This window comes from Sus scrofa, unplaced genomic scaffold (assembly GCF_000003025.6).
Source record: "Sus scrofa isolate TJ Tabasco breed Duroc unplaced genomic scaffold, Sscrofa11.1 Contig2094, whole genome shotgun sequence".
In the NCBI taxonomy this organism is placed as follows: Eukaryota; Metazoa; Chordata; class Mammalia; order Artiodactyla; family Suidae; genus Sus; species Sus scrofa.
In genome coordinates, this window is record NW_018085018.1 from 214208 (window position 1) to 224979 (window position 10772).

At 50.4% G+C, this 10772-nt stretch overlaps 1 protein-coding gene across 3 annotated transcripts in view; it reads left to right on the top strand.

Annotated features, from left to right (window-relative positions):
• Positions 1-3747, top strand: part of POU6F1 (POU class 6 homeobox 1) — a 29551-nt gene extending 25804 nt beyond the window's left edge. For all 3 annotated transcript variants that reach the window (XM_021081723.1, XM_021081724.1, XM_021081722.1), the window contains exons 10-11: positions 75-243; positions 421-3747. In XM_021081723.1, the coding sequence (XP_020937382.1) occupies positions 75-243; positions 421-766 (515 nt within the window). In that variant the 3' untranslated portion in view covers positions 767-3747. The remainder of the gene's footprint in view (positions 1-74; positions 244-420) is intronic.
• The last annotated feature ends 7025 nt before the right edge of the window (positions 3748-10772 follow it).

A 10772-nucleotide genomic window follows, 5' to 3' on the forward strand; every position in this document is an offset into this window, starting at 1 on the left:
CAGGCCGCTGGGCTAGATAAGCAGTGATGATTATCTGTCTCACATCCTCACCCTGCCCTCTTCCTCTGGCCTAGAGCCACATACCCCGAGTCTGGATGAGGATGGGATCAATTTAGAAGAGATCCGGGAGTTTGCCAAGAACTTTAAGATCCGGCGGCTGTCCCTGGGCCTCACACAGACGCAGGTGGGTCAGGCTCTGACCGCAACGGAAGGCCCAGCCTACAGCCAGTCAGCCATCTGCCGGTGAGTAAGGCCGCCCTTGTTCAAGGTCAAAGGCTCCCCTGCTTTTCAAAGCCAGGGAGGCTTCATGGGGGTGGTGAGGGGAACAGCCCTGAGAGGAGCAGCCCCTTGTGGACTCTTGTGCCCGCATGGAGAGTCAGACACTCTCCCTCTCCCTCACTGGGCATGGGTCGTCTACAGGTTCGAGAAGCTGGACATCACACCCAAGAGCGCCCAGAAGCTGAAGCCCGTGCTGGAGAAGTGGCTGAATGAAGCCGAGCTCCGGAACCAGGAAGGCCAGCAGAACCTGATGGAGTTTGTGGGAGGCGAGCCCTCCAAGAAACGCAAGCGCCGCACCTCTTTTACCCCCCAGGCCATAGAGGCTCTCAATGCCTACTTCGAGAAGAACCCGCTGCCCACAGGCCAGGAGATCACCGAGATCGCTAAGGAGCTCAACTATGACCGGGAGGTCGTGCGGGTCTGGTTCTGCAACCGGCGCCAGACGCTCAAGAACACCAGCAAGCTGAATGTCTTTCAGATCCCTTAGGGCTCAGCCCCCAGCCCTGTGTTCCAGCACTTTGTACCTTCCCTCGGCCTCCGGCCGGCCGTCGCCCCCGTCACTCTGCCGCAGCCCCTGTCACTCTGCCGCGCGGCTGTGTTTGTCCTGGGTTGTGAGACTCCACTGTGCGCATGCGCGTCAGCTGCCCCCCGCCTCTTCCCCCGTAGAGTTCCCATCCTGGGGAGGGCAGTGGTGGGGCCCACCGGAGACCCCCAGGCTTGGGGCTGGTCACGCCGAGGGAGGGGATCTGTGGTGTCACTTAAAGAAGCACTTTGCTAACGTGGTTTTTGAAGGGTGACTTCTGGTTGGGAACCAGAACCCCTCCATCTTTGGGGCAGGGCTGCGACAGCCTCAAAGGACCACTGGCTCTTGTTAGCTCTTGTTTGGGAAGGCATCCCCTCTCCACTCTCGCGTCTGCTGTGCTCCTCCGTGTGAGTGGGGCAGGTACCGGCAGCTCGTCCGTCCAAGGGAACCGCAGCCTCACCCACCCGCCCTTTGCCTGCAGGCACAGTGTCCCCTGAAAGGACCCAAGAGATACAGTTCCGAAAGTGTGATGTGCTGCTCAGAAGGTCAGACTCCATAGCTGTCTCGGCCTCCAGGTCGGAAGGTTCCCACAGCCCTGGGGCTGGAACATGTGACCTCCTCTCCCATCTCTCCCTGGTTCGGAAAATTGCACTAAAGCAGGACCTTTGCTTTGGAAGGTCCAGGTTGGAAGGAAGCCACGGTGACCTCTAGCTGACCCGGAGTTGACCTGGGTCTATAGCAGGTTGGGAACTTAACAAATGAGGCCACCCTCTCCGATTTTAATCTAATCTCTGTCCATGGCCTTCTCGGGTCAGAACAGTGCGTGGGTTAAGAGCACTTGCAGCCTGGAAAATCCCCCTGCCCAACCAAGCAGGCACCGGGGAGAAAAATGAGGAAAGGAATGCTGACTCCTTTTCTCTTATCCTCACACTCGCCCCCCGCCCGAGTCCTAGGGCCTCCTCAGAAGCGGCAAATCAAACAAGATGCCAGACAGCCAGGCCCTGGGGAAAAGGCAAACATCCCCAAAAAGCTGATGGCAACCGGGAAGGTCTTTTTGTGACAGGTGACTTAACTCTCTTTTTCTTGGTGACTTGCAGTCTTGGATGCCGGAGGAGAAATCTTAATTTTGTCCAGAGTCTTAGACCACATGTTTGCGTGAGTGATTCCCCCAGTGTACCTCTGAGTCGAGAATACCCCTGGGGCAGGTCGGGTTTGCCTTCAGAGAGGGTGGCTCTGGTACGTTGGGGGTGAGCATCTCATCTGAGCCATTCAATGAGGTTCCCAGACTCCCTGTGGCCAGACATTCCCTGGAACTCAGTCTGTGACTCCAGGAGGTCCGGAGATGCTGAGGGGGGCCCAGACTTGCTGTGTAGACTAGACTTCAACCCAAGTCCCAGGGGCAGCCCCCTCCTCTTTTCAGCACTCCTGTGCTTTCAGAGCTGGGTCTCTAGCAGCTGCCCTCCACGACCCCTCACTCGATAAACCCTGAAGAGGTGGCTGCTGGGTGAGGGCCCGTCACCACCTCTGTGGGTCCCTGGCCCCGCTTCCTCAGGCAGGCCATGCTTCCTTTTCTGCCTGCGGCTGGGCCCTCCCAGGCCCTTCAGTGCCAGTGTGGCCCCCCTCTCAGTAGCCCTGCCAGGGAGAGGGCAGTGGTGTGTCCAGCTGTCACACACATACACTCCACCCCCGCCGCATTCTGACCAACAAGCATTGCCAGAGTGTGGTGGGGGGGCGGTGAGGAAGCAGGTGGGCACCTTGACCGCCCCAGCCTCTCAGGAGAGAGTAAGGCTCCAAAGGTGAGGCTCCACCCTCAAGTTCAGGGTTATCAACCTGTCTCAGTGAGGTGACCAGCTTACTTGAGAGGACTGTTGTAAACAAGTTTTCAGTAAGAATAAAGTACCCGATTTTGTAAAGATTCAGTGACTTAGAGTCAAACCCTTGTGTTCAGACATGCTTTCTTTTTCGAGAGTGACAAGTGGGTCGCCGCGGGTGCCCTGGGAGTGGCCTATAATCCAGGGCATGTCCATGGCCATGGATGTGCAGGAGGGCACCATCTGTCCTGAGTCGTGGCAGGAAAAAGCTGATGAACTCCTGCTCTAAATTAGGCCTGGCCCTGCTCTCTCTCAGCTCCTCCCGTGTCTAAATCTGTCTTCCCAAAGCTGGGCTAGACGTAAACCATGTTTGCCTCTGTTGGAATGACGGGTCGGTCTTTCAGAGGAGAGAGGCCAAGGGCAGAATGTTAGCAGGCCGGATTCCCCAGGCAGGGGGGGTAGAGGGCATCCCCGGAGTGCGCCCAGAATGGAGCTCGCCCCCCCCATCTCTGCTCTCGTTCCCCCTCCGTCAGCCCCCACCCCACCTGAAGCAGCTACGCCCCGGAGGTGGGGTTTCTGTTTTGTTTGTTTTTATTTTTGTTTTGTGTAGTAGCATCAGACTCTGAAAGGGCATTGATAGCAATTTTGTTTTGAAAGCACCTTTCTGGTGGCAAGCCAGAGCTCCATGGTTTCTTGGCCCTGGAAAGGCAGGAGGAGGGCAGAAATGGCTTAACTATTTGCATGTGGTTTTGTTTGTTTTTGTTTCAAAGACCAAAACTTTCTGTGGCTTCAGGAATCAGCTGGAGCCTTTGGCCTGGCCCTGCTAATTGTCCAGGTGGGGCCCAGGAAAAGCATTCGGCCAATGAATTGAGGACATAATACATGTGAATTTGGAAGGAGAGACCTTGACATTTTTGCGTCCTTGGAAATCCAGTGACCTTCCTATGCCTAGAGTCCCTTCCTGTCTCAGAGGCCAGGCTCTGTCACTGAGGTCCTGACTGCCTCCCCCACCCCACCCCCCGCCACGCAGGACAAAGTCTGCTGAGAGCTGGAGGGAGGGGGTGGGGTGAGGAATGGGGCAGAAGCACTTGATGTAGTTGTGTGGAATAAACAGTATTTTTTTTTTCTTTTGTACTGGTCTGCTTGTTTCTCTTTTACCTCTCAGGTGATAGAAGGGAATCAGCTCAGAGACCAGGGGGAGGTCTTTGCTGCCAGAGCACATCGCCTGGAAAAAAAAATACCATAGCAAGGGGGCCAGGGTCAGTGTCCTAAACGCCTCCTTCCCTGCCTGGGCCCTCCAGCCAGGGCTCTCCCCAAAGGGTGAAGGCTCAAGGGGACATGCCTTTTCTCCTAGACCACCCTCTGGTACCTAGGACCCCAGAATTCCCTGCTGAGCCCACTTTCCAGCCCCTCTTCCCTGGGTCCTGATGCTAAGACTGTGATGTTGGTAAGTACACACCTGGACCCAAGATGTGACCAAGGGGCAGCTGTTTGTCAGAAAGCTGCGTGGATGAAGGTTGGCTGTGCAGGCTGGATGCCTATACGATATACGTTAAGTCCTTTGCAGTGCGAGGTGGGCTGCAAAGGGACAGAGAAGGCAGGCTGCAGGCTGGGGGCCAGGACTGGGGCACATTCTAGCCTAGAACTTCAAGGAGTCCTAGAAGTCTAAATTCAGACTTGGCCTTCTAGGTCTTTATGAAGGTACGCTTATTGTGATAGGAGTCTAGAACAGGCATGGCTAGGTTGATTTGCGCTTTATAAAAATTTAGGGAGTTCCTTGGTGGCACAGAGGGTTAAGGATCCTGCATTGTCCCTGCAGCAGCTCGGGTCACTGCTGTGGCTGGGATTTGCTCCCTGCCCCAGGAACTTGCACATGCTGCGAGTGCAGCCAAAAAAAAAAAAAGAAATATAGATAGGTAGTAATTGGATCTTCATTTGTGCTTTTTCCCCAGGCCTGCAAATGTTATGGGCAGGCCTGCCACTTAAGCTCAGAGCTGGGAGAGCACGGCTGTGAGAAGCGTGCCTCCCTCCTAGGAGTAGGGTCAGGCTGTGCCCCCATGCAGCCCTCCCTCTGCCCCCCTCCACCTCTTTGATATAGATGAGGCCTGGGAGACATAATCTAAACTGGTGAGAACAAGGCATCACCTTTGGTTCCACTCAATCAGCATTCCTGAGCCAGGCACTGTGCTGGGTTCTAGATCATGCTCCACCTCCCCACCCCCACCCAAGGGACAAGAGATGTTTAAGATTCTGATGTCAGGCTTAGGGATCAGAGGAGCTTTACAGCACTCTGAAACAATGGGGCCAAAAATGAAACAGAAGCCAGCACTTACCTTTAAATAGATCTCCCAATCCTAATATTGGCTGTCCACGCCAGGCTGTGCCTCTTCAGTACCCAGGCCAAGGGCACAGAGCAGGTGCTTGGTAAATGTCAGACAGATAGATTTATGCATTTTCTACCCTCTCTTTCTTTCTTTCTTCCTTTTTTTTTTTTTTTTTTTTAAAGGGCTGCACCTCGGCATATGGAGGTTCCCAGACTAGGGGTCAAATCAGAGCTACAGCTTCCGGCCTACACTCCAGCCACATCAACACCAGATCCAAGCTGGAGTCTTCGACGTACACCACAGCTTATGGCAATGCTGGATCCTTAACCCACGGATCGAGGCCAGGGATTGAACCCACATCCTCATGGATTCTAGTCAGGTTTGTTTCTACTGAGCCATAACAGGAACTCCTCTGCCCTCTCTTTCAAGGAAGCAATAAGAACGAGTCCCTGACATCAGGCTGCTAGAAGAAAGCAGGTACAGAGGAGTCAGCATTAGCTCTGCCAGTTTAGACCACCCTCCTCTTCATAGGCCCTTTCTCTCAGCTACTCGTAGTCCATCAAAGGAGCCAGATTGGGCGTCAAAGACTCCTTGTCTGGAATGTAGGGACATGTGAAGAGTTAAAGCTAGATAGTCACTCCCTCAAAAAAGCCTGCCCGGATAATGGTTTCCTCCTGTACCTGGAGGAAAATGCCTAGTGATTGACTTGGGAACCCAGCAACAGTAACTGACTTTCTTCTTCTTTTTTTTTTTTTGGCTGCAACCACAGCGTGTGGAAATTCTCAGACCAGGGATGGAACCTGAGCCACAGCAGCAACCCAAGCCACTGCACTGACAAGGCAGAATCCTTAACGTGCCCTACAAGGGAACCCCTCTTATAAACACTTGACTATAAGCACTTGACATGTATGACTTCGGTTAATTCTCACCATAAGACTATACAGTAAGAACTCTTTTTTTTTTTTTTTTTTTTTTTGGCTTTTTGCTTTTTAGGGCCACGCCTGAGGCATATGGAGGTTCTCAGGCTAGGGGTCAAATCAGCGCTATATAGCTGCGAGCCACAGCCACAGCCACAGCCTCAGCAACTCAGGATCCAAGCCTCATCTGCAACCTACACCACAGTTCACTGCAACACCAGATCTTTAACTCACAGAGCGAGGTCAGGGATCTAACCTGTGTCTTCATCAATGCTAGTCAGATTCGTTAACTGCTGAGCCATGACGGGAACTCTCTGGTAAGAACTATTACTAAACCCATTTTGCAGGTAAAGAATTGAGGCACAGAGAAGATGAGGAAACTATTCAGGGTAGCTTTCTTTGTGAGCTGCAGAACAAAGTCTTTTTTTTTTTTTTTTTTTGGTCTTTTTGTCTTTGTTGTTGTTGTTGCTATTTCTTGGGCCGCTCCCGCGGCATATGGAGGTTCCCAGGCTAGGGGTTGAATCAGAGCTGTAGCCACCGGCCTACGCCAGAGCCACAGCAACGCGGGATCCGAGCCGCATCTGCAACCTACACCACAGCTCACGGCAACGCCGGATCGTTAACCCACTGAGCAAGGGCAGGGATCGAACCCGAAACCTCATGGTTCCTAGTCGGATTCGTTAACCGCTGCGCCACGACGGGAACTCCAGAACAAAGTCTTAAACCAAGGTGGGCTGCCTCTAAAGCCACGATGCTTAACCTCACTCCCTACAGGTGGGCCAGGGAGGGTGCTATCTGCTATCTGTCATGTTCTTTTTTTTTTTTTTTCTTCATTTTTGGCTGCCGCACAGCATATGGAGCTTCCGGGCCAGGGATCAGATCCGAGCCACAGTCTGAACTTAAGCTGAAGCTGCAGCAATGCCAGATCCTTAACCCATGTTTTGTGTTATTTGTGCCAGGCCAGGGATGGAACCCATGACCCGGCACTCCCAAGATGCCATCAATCCCATTTTGCACTTGTGGGAGCCCCGCTGATCTTTGGGGGAGGATTTTCACATGTTTCTGCTCACCAGGGCAGGTCCTGCTATGTTCCATTTAAACAATCCCTTGTTTCACTGGAGTTCCCATCATGGCTCAGTGGTTAACGAACCCGACTAGTGCCCTACAGCTACAGCTCCCATTCCACCCCTAGCCTGGGAACTTCCATATGCCGTGGGTATGGCCCTAAAAAGACAAAAGACAAAAACAAACAAACGATATCTAGTTTCAGGACCCAATCTAGGGAAATGAACCCTTTACAATGAGTCCAATGGTCCAGAATACTGAACTTGGAGCTCTGTGCCACAGGCGCTCTGGTTAATTAGTTATATTTATTATATCTAATAGGAACTATGATTTTTGCTGTGGCATGAATTGCTGGGTAGAAAAATTTTGTTTATTGATAGATGTTGCTGGATTTCCAGGGGAATACCTGGTGATCTTTTTCTCGGAGGCAGAGCCCCCATGGCTGCCCCTGAATTCATTTCCAGCCCTGGCTCTCCAATTTCATGCATAGTTACACTGGGGAAGGAAGAGGAGGGAAAAGTCCACTCCCTCCCCAGTCGCAGAATTCCAGGGGTAAACAATCTAAGGTTTTCTTCATTTTTTAAAACAATTATTATAATTGATTTAGGAGTTCCCACCGTGGCTCAGTGGTTACCGAATCCGACTAGGAACCATGAGGTTGGGGGTTCAATCTGTGGCCTCGTTCTTTGGGGGTTCAATCTGTGGCCTCGTTCTGTGGGTTAAGGATCCAGCGTTGCCGTGAGCTGTGGTGTAGGTGGCAACGCAGCTCGGATCCCGCATTGCTGTGGCTGTGGCGTAGGCCTGCGGCTATGGCTCCAATTTGACCCCTAGCCTGGGAACCTCCATATGCTTCAGGAAGCAGTCCTAGAAAAGGCAAAAAGGTAATAGTTGATTTACAATGTTGTCAATTTCTGCTATACAGCAAAGTGACCCAGTCATATATAGATATACATTCCCTTTCTCATATTATCTTCCATCATGTTCTATCCCAAGTGATTGGATATGGTTCCCTGCGCTATACAGCAGGATCTCATTGCTTACCCATTCTAAATCTAATAGTTTGCATCTGTTAACCTCAAACTCCCAGTCCATCCCACTCCCTCTCCCCTCCCCCTTGGCAACCACAAATCTGTCCTCCTTGTCTGTGAGTCTGTTTCTGTTCTGTAGGTAGTTTCATTGTCTAAGATTTTCTCCCCTCAAGGAAAACCTGGGCTCAATGACCTAAATCTTTTTTTTTGTTTTTGTTTTGTTTTTTGTCTTTTTGTTGTTGTTGTTGCTATTTCTTGGGCCGCTCCCGCGGCATATGGAGGTTCCCAGGCTAGGGGTCGAATCAGAGCTGTAGCCACCGGCCTACGCCAGAGCCACAGCAACGCGGGATCCGAGCCGCGTCTGTGACCTACACCACAGCTCACGGCAACGCCGGATCGTTAACCCACTGAGCAAGGCCAGGGACCGAACCCGCAACCTCATGGTTCTTAGTCGGATTCGTTAACCACTGCGCCACGACGGGAACTCCTCAATGACCTAAATCTTGAAGCTGATCAGCTGGGAAGGGCCATGTCTTAAGCATCATCTTTCTTTTGTTTTAGAATTAATAAATGGCAAGGAGGAATCTTTGTGAAATCTTTGTTTTAGTTCCAAATTCAAACTTATGCTCAAACCTTTCCAAGAAATACATGTATGTCTTTTTCTAAATATTTTCCAAAGGACTGGATTCCAGATTCTTGGATGTGGCTATGTCTTCCAAACATCTAATACGGTTCTCTCTCCCAAACATTACTATGAATATTCCTTGTTTTCTTTTCTTTTTCTTTTTTCTTTCTTTCTTTCTTTCTTTTTTTTTTTTTTTTTTTTTTGCTTTTTAGGGCTGTACTCACGGCATATGGAGATTCCCAGGCTGGAGGTCTAATCGGAGCTACAGCTGCTGGCCTACACCACAGCCGCAGCAACGCAGGATCTGAGCTGCATCTGTGGTCTACACCACAGCTCACAGCAACACCGGATCCTTAACCTGCTGAGCAAGGCCAGGGATCAAACCCGAAACCTCATGGTTCCTAGTCGGATTCATTTCCCATACACCACGATGGGAACTCTTATTCCTGTTTACTTTTAAATCTATTCCCTTTGAGCTATTTTTCCCTGGTTGACAAAACATGCTTCACCCACTGTTCCTTCATGGGAACAATTTTCTGGAGACTCATTACTCTCCCTTTCACAAGCTTCTAAATTCATCTCTGAAAGAAAGAAGTAGCAGAAAACAGATTTTTTAAGGTTATAACCATCCACAGGGACAGCATGGCATGATGGCAAGATGCCCAGACTGCAAGGTTAGTCAGTCATGCTTTCACCACTGGGTGATTTTGGGTAAGCCAATTAATTTTTCTGAGCCTCAGTTTCCTTATGCATGAAATGAATCTAAAAATGATACCTTCCTGGAGTCCCCACAGTGGCTCAGCAGAAACCAATCCGACTAGTATCCATGAGGACACAGGTTCGATCCCTGGTCTCGCTCAGTGGGTTAAAGATCTGGTGTTGCTGTGAACTGTGGTGTAGGTCACAGACGCGGCTCAGATCCTGCGTTGCTGTGGCTCTAGCAAAGACTGGCAGTTACAGCTCTGATTGGATCCGTAGCCTGGGAACTTCCATGTGCCACGGGTGCAGCCCTAGAAAATAAAAAAAATAAAAAAAAAAAAAGCAAAAATAAGCAAACAGAAGAAAACCCAAATTTTACAAGGGCTAAATTAGACTATGTGTATATTAAAGTGCTACTAGGAGTTCCTGCTGTGGCTCAGTGGGTTAAGAATCTAACCGCAGGAGTTCCCGTCGTGGCGCAGCGGTTAACGAATCCGACTAGGAACCATGATGTTGCAGGTTCGATCCCTGGCCTTGCTCAGTGGATTCAGGATCCGGCGTTGCCGTGAGCTTGGTGTAGGTCGCAGACGCAGCTCGGATCCCAGGTTGCTGTGGCTGTGGTGTAGGCCAGCATCTACAGCTCCGCTTAGACCCATAGCCTGGGAACCTCCATATGCCGCGGGAGTGGCCCAAGAAATGGCAAAAAGACAAAAAACAAACAAACAAACAAACAAAGAATCTAACTGCAGTGGCTTGGGTCACTGCAGAGGAACAGGTTAGATCCCTGGCCCGGTGCAGGGGCTTAAAGGATCCCATGTTGCTGCAGGGCAGATTCAGCTCCCAGCCAGGGAACTTCCATGTGCCACAAGTGTGGCTATTAAAGAAAAACAAAAGTGCTACTAACACCATAGCACGTCAAACAAGGTAAGCTAGTGTTTTTAAACAGGATGATAATAATAATACCAACTCTATCTTAACAGAGAAACAGAAATGAGCTAGTAGGAGACTTGAGCTAACATTTCCTGAATATTTGTATTTATGTGGCATCTTTGTACTTCATTTAGTGCTCACAAAAATTTTAATAGGAGGTATTATTTATTTTAATAAATAATTAAAATAATTATTTTAATAGGAGGTATTAATAGGCCAGAGATCAAACCTGTGTCCTCATGGATACTAGTCAGATTCATTCCTACTGAGCCACCACAGGAACTGCTGTTTATAAAGTCTTGCTTTAAAAGGATTTTGAGGAGTTCCCCTCGTGGCTCAGCAGGTTACCAACCCAACTAATATCCATGAGCATGTGGGTTGGATCCCTGGCCTCGATCAGTGGGTTAGGGATCCAGTCTTGCTATGGCTGTGGTGTAGGCTGGCAGCTGCAGCTCTGATTCAACCCCAGGCCTGGAAACTTCCATATGCTGCAGGTGTGGCCCTGAAAAGCAAAATAATAATAACAATAATAAATTTTAAAAATGAAATGGATTTTGGGAGTTCCTGTCAT